At 36.0% G+C, this 20,491-nt stretch overlaps 7 protein-coding genes across 8 annotated transcripts; 5 read left to right on the top strand and 2 right to left on the bottom strand.

Moving 5' to 3' along the window:
• Positions 1–331: 331 nt before the first annotated feature.
• Positions 332–5,004, bottom strand: DppIII (dipeptidyl peptidase 3). Its single transcript, XM_066388789.1, has 12 exons — positions 4,905–5,004; positions 3,351–3,748; positions 2,975–3,126; positions 2,393–2,531; positions 2,108–2,336; positions 1,938–2,053; positions 1,702–1,882; positions 1,503–1,651; positions 1,348–1,450; positions 1,173–1,297; positions 977–1,117; positions 332–919 (listed from the first exon to the last, which is right to left on the bottom strand). Exons 1-12 carry the CDS (start codon positions 4,987–4,989, stop codon positions 482–484), a joined length of 2,256 nt encoding a protein of 751 aa, XP_066244886.1. The 5' UTR covers positions 4,990–5,004; the 3' UTR covers positions 332–481.
• A 722-nt stretch (positions 5,005–5,726) lies between these two features.
• On the top strand, positions 5,727–6,202 carry LOC136408758 (U7 snRNA-associated Sm-like protein LSm10). The gene is made up of 2 exons (XM_066389902.1): positions 5,727–5,928; positions 5,985–6,202. Exons 1-2 carry the CDS (start codon positions 5,727–5,729, stop codon positions 6,200–6,202), a joined length of 420 nt encoding a protein of 139 aa, XP_066245999.1.
• A 21-nt stretch (positions 6,203–6,223) lies between these two features.
• LOC136408040 (zinc finger protein 64-like) lies at positions 6,224–9,417 on the bottom strand. The gene is made up of 6 exons (XM_066388788.1): positions 8,689–9,417; positions 8,516–8,635; positions 7,936–8,461; positions 7,494–7,882; positions 7,031–7,322; positions 6,224–6,979 (listed from the first exon to the last, which is right to left on the bottom strand). Exons 1-6 carry the CDS (start codon positions 9,297–9,299, stop codon positions 6,347–6,349), a joined length of 2,571 nt encoding a protein of 856 aa, XP_066244885.1. The 5' UTR covers positions 9,300–9,417; the 3' UTR covers positions 6,224–6,346.
• Positions 9,418–10,310: 893 nt separating this feature from the next.
• Positions 10,311–14,255, top strand: dpa (disc proliferation abnormal). Its single transcript, XM_066388853.1, has 11 exons — positions 10,311–10,508; positions 10,564–11,156; positions 11,208–11,442; positions 11,494–11,736; positions 11,792–11,890; positions 11,943–12,072; positions 12,674–12,903; positions 12,960–13,468; positions 13,520–13,761; positions 13,816–14,026; positions 14,084–14,255. Exons 1-11 carry the CDS (start codon positions 10,394–10,396, stop codon positions 14,189–14,191), a joined length of 2,715 nt encoding a protein of 904 aa, XP_066244950.1. The 5' UTR covers positions 10,311–10,393; the 3' UTR covers positions 14,192–14,255.
• Positions 14,256–14,569: 314 nt separating this feature from the next.
• Positions 14,570–15,862, top strand: LOC136408272 (retinol dehydrogenase 12-like). Its single transcript, XM_066389155.1, has 4 exons — positions 14,570–14,769; positions 14,822–14,940; positions 14,994–15,485; positions 15,545–15,862. The coding sequence occupies exons 1-4, from the start codon at positions 14,705–14,707 to the stop codon at positions 15,859–15,861; spliced, it is 993 nt and encodes a 330-aa protein (XP_066245252.1). The 5' UTR covers positions 14,570–14,704; the 3' UTR covers position 15,862.
• Positions 15,863–15,866: 4 nt separating this feature from the next.
• On the top strand, positions 15,867–16,756 carry LOC136408273 (tetratricopeptide repeat protein 9C-like). The gene has a single exon (XM_066389156.1). The coding sequence runs from the start codon at positions 15,867–15,869 to the stop codon at positions 16,689–16,691; it is 825 nt and encodes a 274-aa protein (XP_066245253.1). The 3' UTR covers positions 16,692–16,756.
• Positions 16,757–17,590: 834 nt separating this feature from the next.
• Positions 17,591–18,807, top strand: LOC136408068 (neuralized-like protein 2). 2 transcript variants are annotated; one of them, XM_066388842.1, is made up of 4 exons: positions 17,591–18,060; positions 18,114–18,329; positions 18,383–18,565; positions 18,619–18,807. In XM_066388842.1, exons 1-4 carry the CDS (start codon positions 17,733–17,735, stop codon positions 18,732–18,734), a joined length of 843 nt encoding a protein of 280 aa, XP_066244939.1. In that variant the 5' UTR covers positions 17,591–17,732; the 3' UTR covers positions 18,735–18,807. The 2 variants fall into 2 exon arrangements, with proteins under 2 accessions (XP_066244939.1, XP_066244938.1); XM_066388841.1 differs by having other exon boundaries at positions 18,108–18,329; positions 18,619–18,780.
• Positions 18,808–20,491: the final 1,684 nt, after the last annotated feature.

Genomic DNA, 20,491 nt, shown 5'->3' with positions numbered 1-20,491 from the left:
AGAAGGTAATCTTATCGTCACACGACTTCAAAAAATTAGTTTTGTCTAGTGTTTATAGGATTATTTCCACACTTTTACCAAAGGTGAAAACGATAAAATTATTCAAATGATTGCTGTTTGTATCGACGATTTTTTTATCGCGTTAAAAATGATGATATAGATGCGATTTTCCTACTTAACACAAAAAGTGGAGTGGCTCGAATCCACATCTGTGGCTAAAAAATCAGTTTTATGACGATGTTGTAAACCAAATAGGTTATTCAACTAACATCTGGTTATGGAGGTGTTAATTACTATAAAAGACTGGGACTGAGAAATAGTTAAATTTATTACTTAAAAAGATCCTTTCGCCACAATCATATAAAAAGCAGAATAAACTATATTTCAGAGGCACTAAATCGGGACATGAATAATTATTGTAAAATCGGTAAGAAGTAGTCATTCAATATAATATATAGAATTTTAAAAGATCTTCATAAAATTAAAAGTGTTCTTTATCCGCCTTGGTCAGTTCCAGCAGCGCTTTGTAGATATTTTCTGGATCGTCAAACCTCTCCGTCCAAGATTGAATCAACCCTTGAACAGATGCTTCATACTCCTTCAGTGTGACTTTTTCCCCATCTACTGCAGTATTGGCTTGTACAAATATCTTCCTTGGCTGCTTCTTAGCCAGAATAATGGACCTCCAACTGAGCCACGGCTCCTTGACCTCCGAATAAATATTATAAAGTTTCTTGGCGGCCTCAACGTTGCCCGTCGCTTTGTACACTTGTAGCTGCAAGAGGAAATTGCCGATGGCGCAACGGCCCGCACCATGAATTGCCGAACGGTCTAGTGTAATCAAGAGATCACCTCCACTAGGTTGCGTTACTTTGACTACACCTGCTTGGATAAGGACTCTGGAGATAACATATCTTGCCTGAAAAAGGGAGAAAAGTAAAATGTGAAATTATAAGAGGCATTGTTCGTTATTCACTTGAGCATGGGCTTGCAGCCAACCTCTTTCTGGTTCCCACATCTCAAGAGCTCTACCAGCTCCTCCCAAAACTAGTGATAACCAATTGACGTAAGTTATTAATTCAGCCTGTTCCCCTTCATGACCAAATATCTTCAGTACCTGGAATACAAAATCTGAGTAAAATGGTATGATTATTAAATTGAGTAAATATTACCTTAGGTTCGAGACTGAGATAGAGGCCTACAGCCTCAGCTCTGCACTCCTCATATGAGGAGCTTAGAGGGCCAAATAGAGAGTCATAGGTATCTCCTGGTTCATACCATGAGGATGGGGGTTGTCCTAAAAAAGAAGTTTATCAGCATTTCTTCAATTATTGTATCAATACAAACCTGTGAAAGGATCAATGAGAGATGAAGCATAATTGGCACTTCCATCGGCCTCTCGGCGAAACAATTTTCCTGAACCATGTCCTAATAACTCGTGCAATCCTACCTAAAACTTAAAATATGACCAAAAACACATGCGCAAACACCCAGAAACGTACTTGCAATTCAAAGGCACATACTCTCCATTTCTGTAGCAAATCCGCATCTTCCTTAGTCAAAAATGGTGTCTGGGATTGCTGAAAATTGGCAGGAATAACATTCCCCAAAGAAACGTTTTTGAACCCTTCAGTCTGCCTGATATCATCATCTAAATTTTACAACATCAGCATTACTGGCAAGAAAATAAAACCACATTACAATTCGGGATGTTTATTCCGGAGGGAATGCCGCTACCAGCAAAAGTGAGGATGTCTAAAGAGGTAAAATCGGGTTTCAAAAATGCGTCTTTTTCGAACTCTTTAGTCCATGGCAAAAGTTTCAAGAAGCTCTCAGCATTCTTCACTAAAGTGGTAAATTTTGTTGACATTTCTCTGTTTACCTAACAATAATATTTAATTACAAGATCTATTTTTTTCAGAAAAAAAGAAACATACAATCGCTACAAAACCTTCAAACTCAGCTCGCACCCCTGCAGGATCTCTATAAGTTTCAATGAAACCTATATAAGTCTCCACTGCAGGTCCTTTGTCCTGAATCCAATATCTAGACCCTTAAACAAAGCATTCTTATAACGGCAAATATCCAGCCATAACTCACAACTTACCAGCCTTATGATCATCTAAAGACCCGCTTCTAAATGAAGAAATATAACTTTTTAGCATATATTTCTCAACATCATTTGCAGCATATGGAATCGCCTTTTCAAGGTTGTTTGCGACCAACCCCATCAATGGGGAATAATCTGCGTAGGTTATGCTGTAAGTTACATCTTCCTCATTGAAAACTTCTGGGGATTTCTTGCTTTCAGATGCGAGGCGAATTTCATAGTTTATCTGCAGATTAATCAGAAGTATCACTTGATAAAATTGACAAGAAAAAGATAACTCACCTTTCCGTTTTGCTCAGTCTTAAAGAGCCTGCTGTTGTAGCATTCAAATTTCTTTGTTTTAAGCCAGTTTTGCACTTTAGTAGTGTCCTCAGGAGTGATATTTTTTGATAAATAAGTGGTTACGCCTTGAGGATTGTACCTGTAATTTCTCCTTGAAAAACAACTCTTGAAAATTAAATTACTGAATCGTAGCTTAAGCTCAGTTCTTTTAAACCTGACTATCATATTTTCATTGCCAAAAAAAACCAGCTATGTGGAGACCGTCTTATTTTTAAGAAAATGGTTGCAATTTTGGTGTTTCATAAATATACAATACAAATTTAAGGGCCTATGCATTGGTTCAAAATGAGAAAAAGGTTCCTATAAAACCTGTCTAGAACTACTTCATTTTTCAAATATAGTATTCAAAGAATACCCCTGGTATTGTCATGATAGTTTCACAGACATTTAAAAGAAAATTGTAGTTGGTGGTTATTGTGATAAAAATGCATTTCTTTTGGGTATCAAAATTTTGAAAGGTTTTAGCTTAAGTGAATTAAGGTTAAGTTGCAACTCAGTTTAAATGTTCAGCTTTAATCTCACCCCAGACAAGTTTTTCCAGGTTGCAAATCAAAAATAGACTCTTTAATATCATCCCATAGCAACTGAATTTCTTCCCAATTTTTGCTAATCACAAGCAATTTTTCCAATCGGTCTTGTTTAATATGTGGAACAATTTTCTTATCACCAAATCCCTAAATAAATTTTGCTTAACAAACAGCCATGGCAGATCTAGGAAGTCTTGAGAGAGGATCAAATAACATTTATCCTTGACATGCTTGAGTGGGAGAATGTAAGAGAGTAAGGAGTAACTGAGATATGTGTATTACATAGGGCTAAGTTCTTGCTTGTATATAACTCTGGTGCTCCCTCTTGTTTGGATTGACTACTTATAAACAAACCACTGTAAATTCCTTACCTTGTAATTTCCAGCATTTCCAAACACACCTCCTGCATAAATATATAAGGCTTTAACTTCCTCTTCTGAGAACCCTGCTTTGATGGCATTATCTGAAAATTCTTGAGGACTTTGTCTCGAAAACAGCTTATGTAAAAGCACAAAAAGGGGCCCTGATTCAGGGCTGGTCTGTAAAAATGTAATCAGGCCTCCCGCCCATGAAGCTTTGCTAATGTAATGAGCATAAAGCTTTTCCTGGTCTGATAATCTTTGGAATGCCGACTCAATTTGAAGTTGTACAAAAGGCTGGTCCATTGGGAGTACATACTGGGACTTGTCCACTGTTTCGGACATTTTGGTGATAAATGGGGGGATTAGCAAACTTGCTGGAACGGTACAGATTGTTCTTGGGGGGAATACTATAAAAATATTATTTTTAATTAATGGAGTTTTATAGGTATATTTATGATCAATTTCTCTAATATTAAGATTTTTTAAACGGATAAAGGGACACCGAAAGTCAAAAAAATTGCTTATTTGAGAGAGAAAATCTGCTTAAAACGTAGTAAAAATACAAATATGCGAAAATCTCAAATTCATCACTTGAGAGGTTATGTTTGTTTTGTTATCAATGTTTAATGACGTGGACAAATAAAGTTCAGGCACACCCGGCGATTTTCTCTTTGTTGTCGAAGCATTTCCACACGTGAGATAAAACGAGACAGACTATTAAATACTCCTTTGATAAGCGCATTTTTGCTTACTATTGCTGTGGGAATAGGTAGTTGCGACCATTAATAAATATTGAATCTGGCGTCGCAGGATTTCATTTGTTGGCGACCGAATTTCTACGTGGTGCGGGAAACAAATGAATCACTTGTGTTGGCTAAAGGTTGGTCCCATTACAAACTTTAAAATTATTTTAAAAAACTCCAGTGGGCGTTGAAACATTAAAGGGCGTGCCTTGACTTAATTCTTCAACTGTTATCTATTTCTCAGATATTTACGCTTCACATACTGTGAAGTTTTCTTAATGAACGTCTGTTGTAAATTACATAAACTGCTAATTATTGGTAATGAGTTAAAAAAAGAAAACGTGTATCCGACAGTATCCAACAGATAAGCATTATAACACAACAAACATTGACTGCAGTTCATTGCAGTACAGGACAAACTTGCATGCATGTATTTTCAGGACTACCTAATTTATTGACCTGAGAAAAACTAATTGACTCGATATCTAGGATTATCCGAATTTAATCAAACTTGACACAAATGACGACCAAAAATGTTCTGTAGTTGACTCCAACAAAATCGGAAGAGAAAAGTATCCTTTGGAATGGATATGTGAAGTTTAGAATTTAATAATACGAATCGTAGACATTACTTGTGTGAAGTTTAATTGATTTTTGGGCATTATAGGTAAATATCCGGTCTTTTCTCATCAATAAATTAGAACATCCTTTTATTTTTTGACTCACAGAAGGTACAACGCAAAAATAAACTTGGTAGTGAAAGGGTTATTGGGTTTATTGGAAAGGGTTTATTGTCCTAAATGAACGATAACATACTTACAAAGATTTTTAGTAGCTTTTAAAACTTGTTTCGAAGTATATGGTTTTAGTAGGGATGGTAGTACGCCTTTTACCGCAAAATTCATACTATGAAACTACTGCTGTTTTCGAATTTTCTACACTAAAAGTTGCCTGTTAGAATTTACTTTGATTTATTGTGAAGGGAGAGTAAAAACAAACAGAGTTTAACCTAAAATTTGAGCAAGTTACAATGTTGTATATCTTTTTATCATTTAACATTAATTTAGAGGCAAAAAAGAAATAAATTGAAAACTTTCAATTGTTTAATGATGTTAACGGACGTGTTGCCAAATGTAATACTCCACCGGTCTCATACAAAAGAGTCACCTCTCACTAGAAGGACCCAAAATTTGGTTGTTATCATATAGTTTTTCGTTTCAAAAATAATCTCTGCAAATAGTGAAAAGACGACATGAAAACTGTTTGTGTTTTCATGCATTAGTTTGAATTTTCAGTGACATCAAATTAATAGAAAAATGGAAGCCCATTAGAGTAATGTAAAGAAATTCTGGCGACTTGGCAATGCTGAATTCTTCCCACGTGTTTCAGTTTGAAGGTCACAATTTCAACCATTGGCAAAAAGAATGATTAGATCTAGTTACGACGTCAGTTCTATTTTCATCTCTTTTTGCTATATGTGATTAGAAGTGAACACCCTTTTCAAGCTTGAATCTATATGAATCATATGAATAACACATCAACCTTAAAAAGTAGGGTTGGGTTTCTTGCATATATTAGCTATTTTGGAATCAATTTTCTGAAAATTTTAACTTAAATACTCTAATCGGCTAAATGCAACAGAATGGCTTTAGTGGATACAAGAAATGCCACTAGGAGAGAAAAATCCTTGTTCCACAAGAGTCTCAGTGGTTTAGTTAAGAGCCTCGAAAACCGCTACACCACAGTAGATCTCAGAAATGAATGCTGTGTAACTGGACAAATTACTAAAGTTGACGGTTTCATGAATGTTGAAATGGAAGATGTGGTGTTTTATGATATGAGAGGTATTGGATCACTATTTCTATAAAGGTGATCTGTACCAAGCCCTTAATAATTGTAGGGAATCAAAAGGCCTTAACTAACTTTTATGTGAATGCTAGGAACATAAGGGACATCATAATGCCCAAGAACACTGAAGCAATGTCGTTGTTGAAAGCTCAATTGGAAAGTATGACAAGGAAAAGTGTTAAAGCGAAGAGAGGATTTAAGACAAGTCGAGCTATAAAAAAGACTGCTGAGACTGTTAGGGAGGCCTATAGTGAGCATGGTAAGGAGTGAAAGTTTTATTATTAGAAAAAAGTGTATTTGCTTGATATAAGTGTATAAAATATTTTAGTACTTAAATATTGCATTGGACAATAAACATTAGATCTATAATATTGTTCCTTTTGTTATATTTACACTTTGTACAACTGCTGCCCTTTACAACAAATTGTGATTTTGCAAATTCTGTCCTAAATTGGGCACCACAGTGACTCCTGTTATCGGAATATGGGGCTGTGGAGGAAAAGTGTATCTTTGCCCACCCCATTGATCATTCCCAAAAGTCTCCAAAGTCTTGTGACTCTCCATATGCCGCATCAGATAAATTTTTCTGTGAATTTTATATGAACAATATGTGCATTGGAACATTTTATCTGGATTCACATCATGGGTTTTACGATGCTTGTTTAAGTGCCTTTTGGCTACTGTTGTATAGTTGCAATCAGGGCACGAGAGCAAGGGAACGTCAGGAGAGTCCTTTAAATGCCTAAGTCGGTGCTGGACCATGTTAGATTTGCGTTTGGTCTCAAAAGTACAGAAATCGCACTTCAACATTATCACCTCCTCTTTACTCTTGTGAACCATCAAATGGGATTTTAGTTGGGCGTTGGTGAAGGTCTGATATTCACAGGAAGGACATTTGAAAATTTGGGCTTTACTCGGATCAGCATGTCTCTTCATATGCCAGGCCAAATTGCGCTTAAGCCTTGATTGGTATGAGCAGTGAGGACATGGGAACATTGTTACTTCATCTGCGCTTTTGTGATTAATACAGTGGTTCTGGAAATTCACCTTAAAAACCAAAGATTAACTTCTATTCTAAAATATAATTTGCTTTTATACCTTGCTATGCGTCTGGAATGGACAATCTGGACATTTAAACTCGGGATTATGGGTTTTCTTGTGCATTTTCAATGATCTATCATTTTTACTTTGAAATCCACATACGTCACACAAATAAATGCGATTTTTTGGGTTTATTTGGTGCGTTTTTCTGTGTTTAACTAGTGCGTAGGCAGACTCAATCTCCATTTCGCACACATCGCAAGAATACACCTTGTGCTTGATTGAATGTGTTTTTAGGCTGTATTTGAAGACTGTCTTAAAGTCGCATTGATTACAAGCGTACACCGGCCTTTAATTTCAATTATTTACTCACTATAAGTTTTGTTTATTTAGAGCGCATTCGGGCACCTCCACCAGTGCTTGTCTATCATCTTATCAAAAGTCACAATCACTCAAAAAAATCGGTTATAATGTTGCACTGCTGCTGGTGTTCGACTTCGCCCTTAATGATTAAACTTACCTGGACTGGTTTAAATGCTTTCGTCTCTCATGCTCCTCCAAATTCTCCTCAGTTTTTGCAATGAAATCGCAAAGCTCACAAAAATGAAACATGATTCGTTGTGGGTTTTGGCTTTGGTGCTTCCTTAAGTGGTGCACGTAATTACTCTTGATGCTGGTTTGGAATGTGCAATTTCTGAATTTACAATTGTACAATTTTGTGTCTTTTGGTTCATTCTTTGTTTTGCTCTTTTCACCCCTAGTCCTTTTAGGTCTTTCCAGTTGTTCGGTCTTGATATGAGACCTTTTCAAATGTAGAATCAAATACTGCTTGCTTTTGCTTGAAAAATCACAATCGTGACATCGAAATAGGTCTGGTTTTGGAGACTCTCGCTCCTCTTCCTCTTTCACCTGAAATATATTTTCCTTCTCACCTTAAAAATAAAAAAGAGCCTCAAACTTACCTCAACCTCTTCTTCCTTATCCTTTTTAACTTTTACCACTTTCCCATCTGGATGCTCCCTATCAATATGTCTCTTCAAGCAGGGTTCCCAATTTGTTTGATATTTACAATATTTACAACTAAACAAACTCAAGTCTGCCTCTTTCACATCCTTCTTTATATGCTCAATTTTTCGGTGTACCTCCAAGAGCTCCTTTGACAGAGTCTTATAAGAGCATTCTTTACATTTTATACTTTTTCTCAGTTCATTCTTTTTCCAGGTTTTATTACCATGAGCCTTCAGGTGCTTTAAAAATATTTGTTTGTAAAGGGTCTGAAAGTTGCACTTCTGACACTTAAAGTGCTTTAATTCTTCATGACTTTGTTCATGTCTTTTCAAGAATTTTTCATGCTCAGTGTCAAAACTGCATTGTGAGCAACGGTATTTTTCTATAAGTTCATCTTTAACTTCAATTTTAACAGTATGAACCAACATATGACGTTTTAGAAATGCTTTAAGGTTTGTTTCATAATCACAATTATTACACCTAAAATCCCATTTCTCATATAATTAATAATTTAAAACTCATTTGTTAATTTACCTGAAAATCTCTTTGACATTTTCGATTAATTTGAGGCCATCATCAATTTTCTCGTGAGTAATTTTAATGTGTTGCTTCATCTCGCTTTCTTCACTGGTTTGGAACTCGCAACTTAAACACCTAATACAACACCATTCAACAATATTCTAAACTTGCAATGCTTTAAATCTTACCTGAAGACATCACTACAGCTCTGTGTTTCATGAATTAATTTGTGTTCCTTCAAATCATCCTCACTGGAAGTCTCATAAGTACACATCTCCACTGCACATTTAAACACCTCACTAACAGATTGACATTTAATTAAAACTGGCTTGAAACTGTTATTAATATCATGAGGCTTCAATGCCAGTTCTAGTCCAGAGGGGTCAATACGAGCATTTAATAAATCAGTTGTTGAACTGATTTCAGATTTCCCATAGCTACTAAAATCTCCTACATGTTTGTAAGAGGCATATGACAGATTGTAATGAGAATTGTGCAAGAGCAAATGCTGCCTATAGAACTGCTCATGGTCAGTTTTGAAGTCACACTCGGCACAATCAAAGGGCTTTAGCAACTGTTCTCCCATAATGTGATTCTCCATTTGAGATTGAATTTTTGTGAAAGCCTGTTCTGGGGGGCTGAACTGGAGGTTTTGCTTCTGTTGTTCAATTATACTTTGTAAACCATGAGTCAAATTGTGTTGCTCCAGATAGTACTCATGATTAGTGTAAAAGTTGCACTGAGAACACTTGTAGGTCTCGACGGGACTTTCGCAAGTGGAATTAACATTGTGAGACATTGCAAAAGGGATTTTGCATTTAATAAAATGGGATAATAACAAATAAGCAGATATTAAGTAGTTATAAATAATTGTTGTTAAACAAATTGAGGCCCTTTTTTCGCTTTGTTTGTGTCAATGTTGTCACTATCACTGTCAAAATAACTACCAATTTTTTTAACTCGCTCTAAATAACAAGTCTTAGAATGCAAATTGGCAATGGTGCAGAGTAAAGTATTATCTAATTGTACTTATACAAGGTGACATTAACCGAAATATTGTTTCATAATGAGCTAAATGAGAACTTTTTGGAGAAATCATAGTCCTATGATGTAAAGTTGAAAAAAACCAACAAACAATGTTTAATTTTTTTTATCAAGTTGAATGTTTTTAAAAAATACATTCTGCATAAAAGTTTAATTGGGAAACTTATTATTAGAAATTATTCATAAGTCCACGCATACTTCTCTTTATTTGGGAGGTTATTTATTATTTAGGATTATAAAGTTATTTTTTGTCCTTGATTCTTATAATTTTTAAATATATGTTTTATAAAAATTGACTTGAATATGGCGGCCAATAGCACTACTACCTACATTGCCTTTTTCCAAAATATGAAATAATATTTTTTTATTTAAAAATTTATTATGAAGTCTTGGGATACCGCAACTTCAAATTTTTTTGTTATTTATCGGTCAATGCACAGAAAATAATTATTTTAACTTGCAAGAGCATCATAAATAAATTGAATATTCTGTAGAATGCTTGACATTTTTATTACCTTTAAAATAAATTAACATTTATGATTTGCATACACAAAGATAATCAAAATAGTCGCTTCTTTGTCTTTCTAATATAGCATTTAGCTGATGGAAATTTTATCCTTATTGTTTGAATTCTTCAAAATATTAAAAAGAGACAACATATTCGAAAAAAGTAAGGTTAGTTTTCACTGTTCTTGTCAGAAAAATTTCCCGCTAAATTCCGGTCAAATTTTGTTTGACGAGATATTTGTGTTACTTCCTCGATTCCTGCATACCTTAATTTGCTCAAACACTTCCCCAACTAGTAAATATCCCATTTTTCGAGGCAATTAAATCTCTGTCTTCCCAACTATGCCGTCTCCAACTTCAGACGGTTCTCGTACCCCTCGACGCGAAGGGGTTCGTACACCTAGAAGACGCCCTAGTACTGCTACCACTGACGGCTCCAGAACCCCTCGTTCGACTGGTAAGTGAGGCTTAAACCCCCCTTTAGTCAGTCTATAACTCATTAATCGTTAAAGGTTCTGGTACCCCTCATCATGCCTCTCAAAGCCCTGCAAGGGAAGTAATTCCTGAGACGCCTTCTAAAACCCCTAAAAAAACCACCCCGGCAAAAAGTGTGACATCCTCAGTAGATACCCCATTACGTTATGGCCAGCATAAAGTGGCTATGGAAGGGATAGACCAGGAGATCCCTGCATCACCTGCTCATAGTTTAGCCCCTACAAGTCCAGGAACTGGACTGGCAATGAGTGAAATTGATTTGAGTTCTCCATTAAATTATGGAACTCCAAGTTCATTGGGATCTGTTAGAACTCCACGATCAGGCATTAGGGGAACACCTATAAGAATGAGGCCAGATGTTAGATCAGATAAACGATTGAGACAGGTTAATGTTGGCAATGAAGTGGCATTGGATACTATTGTGGAGGGGAGTGAGACGGACTCTACAGCTCCACATTTAGTTATTTGGGGGACCAATGTATCTGTTGCAGAATGTAAGGAGAAATTCAAGCAGTTTATTTTGAGGTTTATTGATACCAATGCTGAGGAAGATGAGAGGACTGATGATATGAATTTGAATGAGCCATTGTATTTGCAAAAATTGGAGGAGGTGAGTTAATTTTTTTATTTGTAAAAGATTGTTGGAATTAAATTTTCTTAGATTCACACATTGGAAGAACCATTTTTGAATGTAAATTGTATTCACATTGAGACATTTGACTCGAGTTTGTACAGGCAGCTGATATGCTACCCCCAGGAGGTGATTCCTACTTTTGATATGACTGTAAATGAAATGTTTTATGAAAGATACCCAGCTGCAGTATTAGAGCACCAAATTCAGGTGCGTCCTTTTAATGCAGAGAAAACGAAGAATATGCGAGCATTAAATCCTGAAGGCACGTGTTTTTTTTGGGCTTTTTAAAGTTGTTTTTACTGGTGATTTTTAGATATCGATCAGTTGATTACAATTTCTGGAATGGTTATAAGAACCTCAAATATTATGCCAGAAATGCGGGAGGCATTTTTCAAGTGCATTGTCTGTCAATTTACCACTGCTGTGGAAATTGATCGAGGACGCATTACTGAACCCACACTATGCTCCAGCTGCAACACTAATCATTGTTTCACAATGGTGCATAACAGGTCTCAATTTACAGACAAACAAATGGTCAAATTGCAAGAATCTCCAGGTATTTGTTGTATTAAAATAGAGAATTTTTGTCTTTTCATAAGGATATTTTTTAGATGATATGCCAGCGGGGCAAACGCCTCACACCGTGGTCCTTTTTGCACACAACGATTTAGTGGATGCAGTACAACCTGGGGATCGTGTCACTATTACTGGTTAGTAAGGGCTTAATATTTATTTTCAAGGCTTTAAAAAATGAGTTTTTAGGAATTTATAGGGCGCAGTCCCTTCAGGTTAATCCAAGACAGAGGAATTTAAAGGCAGTTTATAAAACTCACATTGATGTTTTGCACTTTAGGAAAGTGGATCAGAAGAGGCTGTATGAGGAGGAAGATGGGTAAGGATAAATTGTGTTTTTCAAATGTGTGAATTATTCGTGCTTTCGTCCAAAATCAAAAATATTATGACTTTCTGGATACTACTCAGTTTTTTTGATGAGAAATTTAGACAAAATCTAGGTTTATATATGTCTGGTTACCTGCGACCGATCAGCATTCAATTAACAAATTAAGATATTGGAGGCAAGATCAAGAATGTTTGTAGACATTAAGGTTCTATTAAACTAAAGTTAGTATATCAATTATATCGCTAATTGTCATAAAGCACTTTCCTACATCGCTTCGCGTTAATTTCCGGATAGTTTTTTTTAAGAAAAAATACATTTTCATACGTACTTATGGAAAATTACTTGTAACATCGTTGTGGCTATCTTAAGGAGTTGTCAAGATGACTAATATCACACAATGGGAGGAAATCTCTCTTTTTTTATGGGAAAACCTCTAGATTTTTTTATGTGATAGAACGGAAGTTGTTGATTTGCTTTACCATTTTTGAAACTTACCCTTAAATTTCTCCATGTTTGTAACTTTATTAAATGTCCGTTTTTGCTCTCCAAAGAATTTTTTAACTCAATTAATGTGAATTTTTCTGACGAACAGAAAGGATCATCGTTTCCCCCCAGAACGCATCGAACTGCTCAATATCCTGGCCCAAAAACCCGACATTTACAACAGACTAGCCCGAGCAATTGCACCCTCTATCTACGAGAACGAGGACGTAAAAAAGGGAATTCTTTTGCAGCTTTTTGGGGGCACCAAGAAGACTTTTACTATCTCCGGCAGAACCAATTTTCGGTCCGAAATTAACATTTTGTTATGCGGAGATCCTGGTAAAACCTCATCTCCCAAAACTATTTCCCAGTTCTAGAATAAATATGCATTTCAGGGACCTCCAAATCTCAACTATTACAATACGTCTACAATCTAGTACCACGTAGTCAGTACACTTCAGGCAAAGGCTCTTCAGCTGTAGGCTTAACTGCGTACGTCACAAAAGACCCGGAAACTCGCCAATTGGTCTTGCAAACTGGGGCTTTAGTGCTCTCCGACAATGGGATTTGCTGTATCGACGAGTTTGATAAGATGAACGATTCCACCAGGAGTGTTTTGCATGAAGTTATGGAACAGCAGACTTTGAGTATTGCAAAGGCGGGGATTATTTGCCAATTGAATGCTAGAACGTCCATTTTGGCAGCAGCCAATCCGGGGGAGTCTCAGTGGAATAAGAACAAAACTATTATTGAAAACGTTCAGTTGCCACACACCTTATTGTCACGGTTTGACTTGATTTTCCTGCTATTGGACCCGCAGAACGAGCTGTTTGACCGCAGACTTGCCAGACATTTGGTGTCTCTGTACTACAAGTCTTGGCAGGAAGAGGATGACGAGATTTTAGTGAGTCAATCCACAATAGATGTATTCATAAATACTCATTATATCTAATAGAACATGTCAATTTTGAGAGACTACATCTCATATGCGAAAGAGCACATACACCCCAAATTGAGTGAAGAAGCTTCACAGAAACTCATCCAGGCCTATGTCGACATGCGTAAAGTTGGCTCAGGCAGAGGCCAAATTTCAGCTTACCCTAGACAGCTCGAGTCTTTAATTCGTCTCTCTGAGGCGCATGCCAAAGTGCGTTTCAGTCAAAGCGTGGAAGTTGAGGACGTTGAGGAAGCCTGGAGGTGATATTTTTTGCATATTTTTCTTTAAAGTGTTCAAAAATAAGGTTTTATTAGGCTTCATAGAGAAGCTCTGAAGCAATCAGCCACGGATCCTCTTTCAGGGAAAATAGATGTAGGTATTCTGACTACAGGTCTGAGTAGTACTGCCCGTAAGAGACGAATTGAGCTGGCTCAAGCGTTAAAGAAGTTAATTGATACCAAGGGAAAAGTGCCCACAATAAATTATCAGAAATTGTTGGAAGAATTGAAAGGCTCCTCTCAATTGGTGAGAGAAATGTAGTGTAATGGTGGGATTTAATTTATTATTTTTTGGAACTTTTAGATGATTACTAGGGAGCAGTACGAAGACGCACTTAAAGATCTACAGGACGATGGGCTAATTGTCGTTATGGGCAAAACCTCGATACGCGTGTGTACTAATAGGGATTAATATATTCGTTTGGGGGAATGAAATTTTCATAATTTTGCCGTTAAATGTGCCTTGATTTTTTTTTTTTTTTACTTAATTGTAGAGTAAAATTTAAAAGCTTGATTTGACTTTATTGACGATCATCCTTCTAATTAAATGTTCCAAAAATGGGTAGAAACTGGCTGATAAGCACCTTAACACGGTGTTGCCGTATTTCTTACCGCAGCTTGAAACAAAAAAAATTGAGTTGGTGTTGAGTTATGATTGTCAATTTTGGCAATCAGCTGATAATTTCTTTGAAAACAATGTAAACAATAACACACCGTTTGTCTAAAGATTTACCTTTTCAATAATTATGCTTGCTGCTTTACCTTGCTTTAATAGACATAAATATAAGTTTAACAAATCAAAACAGATCACATAAACCTCCCGGTTTCTAGCATTAATTTTCAGTGTAACCCCAGTTACCAATTGCTTCTCAAGTTTTAGGTACTCTTTTTGCACAAAATTTTTAAAATTTATTCTTACAAAAACATGCGCCAGTTGTGGAAATACATCACTGGCTGTATTGCTATAGGTTCAGCCGTCTATGGCTTGATGTAAGTGCCCGCACCGAAGAAATATCATCAAACCAAGTCCCTTTTGTTCCAGAAAGTATTTCTCTGGAGGTGTCTGTAGGTGCTCTGCTCTCTTAACTAAGCGTGTAGTAATTATTACTGGAGCAAATTCGGGCATAGGCAAGGCATTAGCTGTGGAACTTGCAAAAAAAGGTACTGCCTTATTTATAGTTTTTGCTTCTGTAGCATTAGTTCCCACTCTGCAGGAGCAATACTAATTCTGGCATGCAGAGACATCAAAAAAGGCTGTGAAGCAAAATCAGATATTTTACGTGAAGTAAGCAACCCAAAAGCAAAGATTTTTGTAAAACATTTGGATCTGTGCTCATTGAGTTCTATTCGAAAATTTGTCTTAAATGTCAGTGAACAGTTTAGGGCAGTTTATGCTTTAGTAAACTGTGCAGGAGTGTTTTATCATCCCTTTGGCCTCACTGCAGATGGCTTTGAAACTACCTTTCAGACTAATTATTTAGGCCCCTTTGTGCTCACTCACTGCCTGCTCCCACTTTTTCAACGACACCTTCAAGCCCGTGTCATTAATGTTGTTTCGGAAGCTCATAGGAGAGTTAATGTGTATGATTTAAAGGTTGCAACTACTTGTCAAGAAAAGAAGCAACTGCCTTATGTGGCTTATGGAGTATCTAAGTTGGCTTTGCTGCTCTTTACACGGGAATTTGCCAAGCTACCATCAGTTAAAGGTTAGTAGTGATCTTTAACTGATTCTTTAAAATCTCAGGATTTTCTTGCATCTTTCTAGGCTCAAACATCATAGTAAATGCAGTTAATCCAGGCAACGTGGAAACCCCCATTTACAGACACTTTCCAGCATTAGCAAACCCTTGGCTCTTTGCCATACAAAAACCAATAAGATTGCTGGTAGTTAAGACTCCAAAACAAGGTTGTCAGAGCATCCTGCACGCCCTACTGACTACTAATACTTCAACAGGACAGTATTATAGTGACTGTAAACTTAGCCTGGCTAGCCCTATAGCTACAAGTGATAAAATCGCGCGCGATTACTACCACATCACTTTGAACTTGTTGAATTGGCCGACGAACGAAAGCAGATGTTAGTAGTGATGGAGTGGATTTCTCCAGATGATAAAATCTATAAAAAGGTGCTGCAGCCGAGTCCATTTGGGATAAAGCCTTTTGAAAACAGTGAAGTTAAATTAAAGTTTACAGACTGCCCTCCTGATTTAGAGCTTTTCAATGATACTCCATTAATCATAGGAGAGAATGATGGAGATGTAGGGAGGCTTTTAGATATTTGTATATGTACTATGCGCTTAAATGAGCGTGCTACATTTACTTTAAACTTAGGGTTAGAGCAAATCTGTGCAGTTATTGAACTAATAGATTTGAAGTTTGACGGATACATCTATGAATGGGATGCTAGGAAGCGCTATGACTTGGCTCAAAAACACAACAATCGGGGCAGCAAATATTTCTCTGAGAAAAATCATTATGAAGCTGCACACAAATTCACCAAAGCCTTGAAACTAATAAACTCCATTCCCATCGCTGTAGAGCCCATCCCAAAAACCATAGATGGAGTTAAAGTAGCAGATATCAATGGTTTTAAGGAAAGACTCTATAACAATTTGGCCTCATGTTACTTTCGAGCAAAACTCTATGACTTAGTAATACCACTGTGTCAAAAAGCTTTAACTTTTAATAGTAATAATGTGAAGGCTTTGTATAAAATAGGAGTGGCCTATGCTGGTGAAAAGGATTTTGAGAAGGCACAAGGGGCGTTAAAAAAAGCCATTGAGTTGGAGCCTCTCAACAAGGCTTGCGCTGAATATTTGGGAACAGTTGAGGAGAAATTAAAGGAAGCCAATGCGCGCAGCGATAATTTAATGAAAAAAATGATGCAAATGTCTCTTAGTAAGCAAAATTGAATTGGAAGGTAGTATTAATTAAGATGTGATGTTAAATCGAGTATTTATTTTGTAATCGTTTAATTGAAGTAAAATTAATATCGGAAGCTACAAAGGAGTTTTTTTCAAGGCTTGAAGTTTTAAATCAGTGAATTGTGGTATTAAAATATTCTTAATTTAAAATTATGTATATACAGGGTGTCCGGATACTCCGTGTACAACGCTCTATAAGATATAGTACAACTCATAATAAGTCGATTTAACTAGATTTGCCTTAGTACAAAAAGATACTACGATAATAACGGAGCTACAGGGTGTCAAAGTTGAAAAAGGAAATCAGATTTTTTTTAATATCTTTTGATTTCTTCAAACTAATTTCACGAAATTTTGTATCCGGGGGTTTTTTGGAATGAGAAATTCAAATTTCTAAACGATTTTGATGTATCTTCTAGAGGGCGCCACAAGTGACCATTAGGACACTTTTAAACCGTCAAAACTTTTTTCTGTCACAGTGTATGTCAATTTCGAGTAGAAAAATCTTTTACCCTATCTTTTCTGCTTAAACAAGGTATACCTGTTAAATGTCGCTAAAGCCAACTGTTTAAAAGACATTTGCAATTTTATTAATAGATACTATTTTTAATTCAAAGCATTTTATTACAAAAATTTCATAGCAAATGCTCAAAATGCGCACCATTTTATTTGTATTATAACTTAGGTTTTTTGTTGTTTCTACGAAGACGTTTAAGTAAACAAATGAAAATAACACCGCATGTCTTAGTTCCTTTTTGACGTTATTATATATATATATATATATTATAGTAGTATGACCACTATCTTTAAAATTGCATAGTTGCCATTATGGTTTTATAACTTCTAATAATAACGTTGCAGATATTAACCGTCAATAATGACAGTGACACTTCCGCTTGTTGTTTATTTTCATTTTCAATTAAACTCCTTACAATTCCCCCTTTAATTCCTAATTAAATGCAGTAATTACAGCACCTAAGCTCAAAACTAAAACCTCTTTAACTCGGTCAGTCCAGGTTACCCAAAACAATGATTTACGCCCCTCAAACAACCCAATCCACTTCTATGACTCCCTTATCGGCCACTACAACGGAGCGAAACCCGCACATCACTAGGTTTCATCCGTACCACGGCGAATACATAGTGCTCTCTGACGATGACACTGTGGCATATCGCAAAAAGTCCTTTGCTAACGCTGTAACATTTAGCGAAAAACCCTTACAACCTGGGGAGATATTCCTTGTCGAGATTGAACAAAATGAATCTGGATGGAGTGGGCACATGAGACTTGGGTTAACGCAGTTAGACCCTTTGAGGATGTATAAAAATGGGTCGATACCCCAGTATGCTTTGCCTGGTAAGTGCCTTTAATGTCCAGAAATTTGATCTGCAAGTGTCAAGTAGATTTAGCTGACATTGGTACTTCGTGGATATTTGGCATCAGCAAGGCCCATGCCCATAACAATGTATTGGAGTATGATTATGAAAATGGAAAAAAATACATTCGATATGGGGGAAAGAGAGTTAGTAAACAAAGTTCCACTGTCATGACTTGCCGAGGCACTGTGCCTGTTAGCTTATTAAAGCCTCCAAGAGCTTTAGAGGACATCCTGCCCACAGATATGGGTAAATATTAATAAAAGGCATCAATGAAATGATTTCTGAAGGTTTTTTTGTAGGCTCCCGAATTGGAGTGATGTATATTCCCACTGATGAGAAAGAGGCAGAGATGCACTATATCATCAATGGAGAAGACATGGGGGCTTGTGTTAGAACAATACCATATAAAGAAGCTCCCTTGCATGTTGTTGTGGATGTATATGGAACAACAAAAAAAGTCAGGATTATTCAATTATATCAGGGTGAGTTTTTAATATTTCTAAGAGTGTTTTTTTTGTGAACCTAGTGATTTTAGTTCCGAACTTACAAGCTGCCTGCCGGGACGCCATTTTGTTTCACATAAAAAAAAATGCAGTTTCCTCGCTCCCCTTGCCAAAACTTCTAAAAGACTATTTGCTGTATCAGACTTGAAAATGTCACATCAATAATTTGCCCACTACGTCATTGAACAAGCATTTTATCTATTTATTTATTAATTTAGTTCGTAACTTCCTCTTGTAATTCCTCCCACGTCTTTCTATTTAATGTGGGGAAGCATCAAGTGTTCAACAAAAGAAATACCTTTGTGGACAAAAATTAACCCCTGTAGGTATTTTGGTAATTGGTAATTATTTCTTTAATTACTTTTCCTACCTTTTTTTTACATTACTATTAAGACTGTTAACAAGTAAATGTTTTTAAAACATCCATTGATTAGTTAAAAATGAGAAAATATAACACAAACTATTATAAGTTTGTTTATTGGTAAAAAATATTTAAGAAAATAAAAAATGTCATTCTTAGCGCACAATAAAAATTTGAAAACCCTACAAAAAATGAATTAAAATACATACAGTGGTGATCAAAAGTACCCTGTCAGATAATTAAGTAATATAATAATAAATATTTTTTACTTAAATTCATTTTAACATTCAACAGGATGGTTAGACAAATAAAAATAAAAATTTCAAAGAAAACATATATCAGTTTAATTACACAGATGATGCTACTTTTGAAAATAAGTGAACAAAAATTAACCAATCAACAAAATAATTTAACAATAAACATAAGTTATCAAGTAATAATTAGTTAATATTTCAATACATGGTGTCCATGCCTCCAGTTGCAATAACTGCTGCACACTTTCTTGGCATTTATTTGATTAAATTCGTAATAGTGGTTGTGGAATGCTTAACCACTCTTTTTTCTAAAACCTCAAACATTTCCGTTTTATTTTTCTGTTTTTTGTTATCAGCCCTTTGTCCAACTTCATTCCACAAATGTTCGATTGGATTCAAATCCGGGGACTGCGCTAGAAACTTTAAAACATTAATTTTTTTGAATGTAGCCACTTTTCGACAACTAGAAATGTGTGCTTGGGGTCGTTATCATGTTGAAAAATCCAAGACGGGCCAAGTTTAGCCATACCATGTCGTAAGAGGGTGTTTTGCAAAATTTTATAATATGTAATACCATTTATTCTTCCATCAGTTGGAATTAATGGTTTGACACCATGGATTAAGAATACCCCCCAAATCGTCACGTTACCGGCCTCATGGTTTATAGTGGGAATGTGGTATCTTGAATGAAATCTTGTATTCTTAAGTCGTCTAGCATACGAGGCGTGCCCATAAATAAGTTCCGATTTGTCAAAACAACTACAAGATATTTTTCATGTTAATTTCCTTATCGAAATTTGCTTAAATGTATCTTAAACTACTTCTCAACATAATTGCCATTTAGATTCAGACATTTATCATAGCGTGTAACGATATTTTGTATACCACTATCTCGGAAATTGGCGCCCAACCTATTCATTCAGCCCATAATCAATGGTTTTACTTTATCATCAGCGTGGTATCGACGACCTATTAAGAATTGTTTTAAGTGGAGAAAAAGACGATAATCACTGGGTGCGAGATCGGGGCTGTGGGGTGGATAATCAAAAATTTGCCATTTAAATTTCTTCACAAGTTGTGTACGGTCGTACATTATCATGTAACAAAACAATTCCGGAAGTAACGAGATCTGGTCGCTTATTTTTTATGGCCTTTCGTAGACTTTCTAGTATAGCACAAATGCGTATATTGGTTTTTCTTTATTCTATGAAATAGATGAGCAAAATGCCATGCCTATTTCAAAACACTGTACACATGACTTTCTGGTTGGACGCCTGTTTGAAGTTCTTT

The sequence above is a fragment of the Euwallacea similis genome, chromosome 4, assembly GCF_039881205.1.
Source record: "Euwallacea similis isolate ESF13 chromosome 4, ESF131.1, whole genome shotgun sequence".
NCBI lineage: Eukaryota > Metazoa > Arthropoda > Insecta > Coleoptera > Curculionidae > Euwallacea > Euwallacea similis.
This window is presented reverse-complemented; position numbering and strand designations above follow the sequence as displayed.

Coding starts and splice junctions, on each gene's coding strand:
- LOC136408068 (XM_066388841.1), top strand. CDS start 17,733: ATGATTTACGCCCCTCAAACAACCCAATCCACTTCTATGACTCCCTTA. Junction 18,330..18,382: donor CATCCTGCCCACAGATATGG/GTAAATATTAAT, acceptor GTTTTTTTGTAG/GCTCCCGAATTGGAGTGATG. Junction 18,566..18,618: donor GATTATTCAATTATATCAGG/GTGAGTTTTTAA, acceptor TAGTGATTTTAG/TTCCGAACTTACAAGCTGCC.
- DppIII (XM_066388789.1), bottom strand. CDS start 4,989: ATGAATTTTGCGGTAAAAGGCGTACTACCATCCCTACTAAAACCATAT. Junction 2,054..2,107: donor TTTAGATGATCATAAGGCTG/GTAAGTTGTGAG, acceptor GCTTTGTTTAAG/GGTCTAGATATTGGATTCAG. Junction 1,298..1,347: donor TCTCATTGATCCTTTCACAG/GTTTGTATTGAT, acceptor CTTCTTTTTTAG/GACAACCCCCATCCTCATGG.
- dpa (XM_066388853.1), top strand. CDS start 10,394: ATGCCGTCTCCAACTTCAGACGGTTCTCGTACCCCTCGACGCGAAGGG. Junction 11,157..11,207: donor ATTTGCAAAAATTGGAGGAG/GTGAGTTAATTT, acceptor AAATTTTCTTAG/ATTCACACATTGGAAGAACC. Junction 11,891..11,942: donor GGATCGTGTCACTATTACTG/GTTAGTAAGGGC, acceptor ATGAGTTTTTAG/GAATTTATAGGGCGCAGTCC.
- LOC136408758 (XM_066389902.1), top strand. CDS start 5,727: ATGGCTTTAGTGGATACAAGAAATGCCACTAGGAGAGAAAAATCCTTG. Junction 5,929..5,984: donor GGTGTTTTATGATATGAGAG/GTATTGGATCAC, acceptor TAATAATTGTAG/GGAATCAAAAGGCCTTAACT.
- LOC136408040 (XM_066388788.1), bottom strand. CDS start 9,299: ATGTCTCACAATGTTAATTCCACTTGCGAAAGTCCCGTCGAGACCTAC. Junction 8,636..8,688: donor AGCTGTAGTGATGTCTTCAG/GTAAGATTTAAA, acceptor GTGTTGTATTAG/GTGTTTAAGTTGCGAGTTCC. Junction 7,323..7,493: donor AAGCATTTAAACCAGTCCAG/GTAAGTTTAATC, acceptor TTGAAATTAAAG/GCCGGTGTACGCTTGTAATC.
- LOC136408273 (XM_066389156.1), top strand. CDS start 15,867: ATGGAGTGGATTTCTCCAGATGATAAAATCTATAAAAAGGTGCTGCAG.
- LOC136408272 (XM_066389155.1), top strand. CDS start 14,705: ATGCGCCAGTTGTGGAAATACATCACTGGCTGTATTGCTATAGGTTCA. Junction 14,770..14,821: donor TCAGCCGTCTATGGCTTGAT/GTAAGTGCCCGC, acceptor CTTTTGTTCCAG/AAAGTATTTCTCTGGAGGTG. Junction 14,941..14,993: donor TGTGGAACTTGCAAAAAAAG/GTACTGCCTTAT, acceptor CCCACTCTGCAG/GAGCAATACTAATTCTGGCA.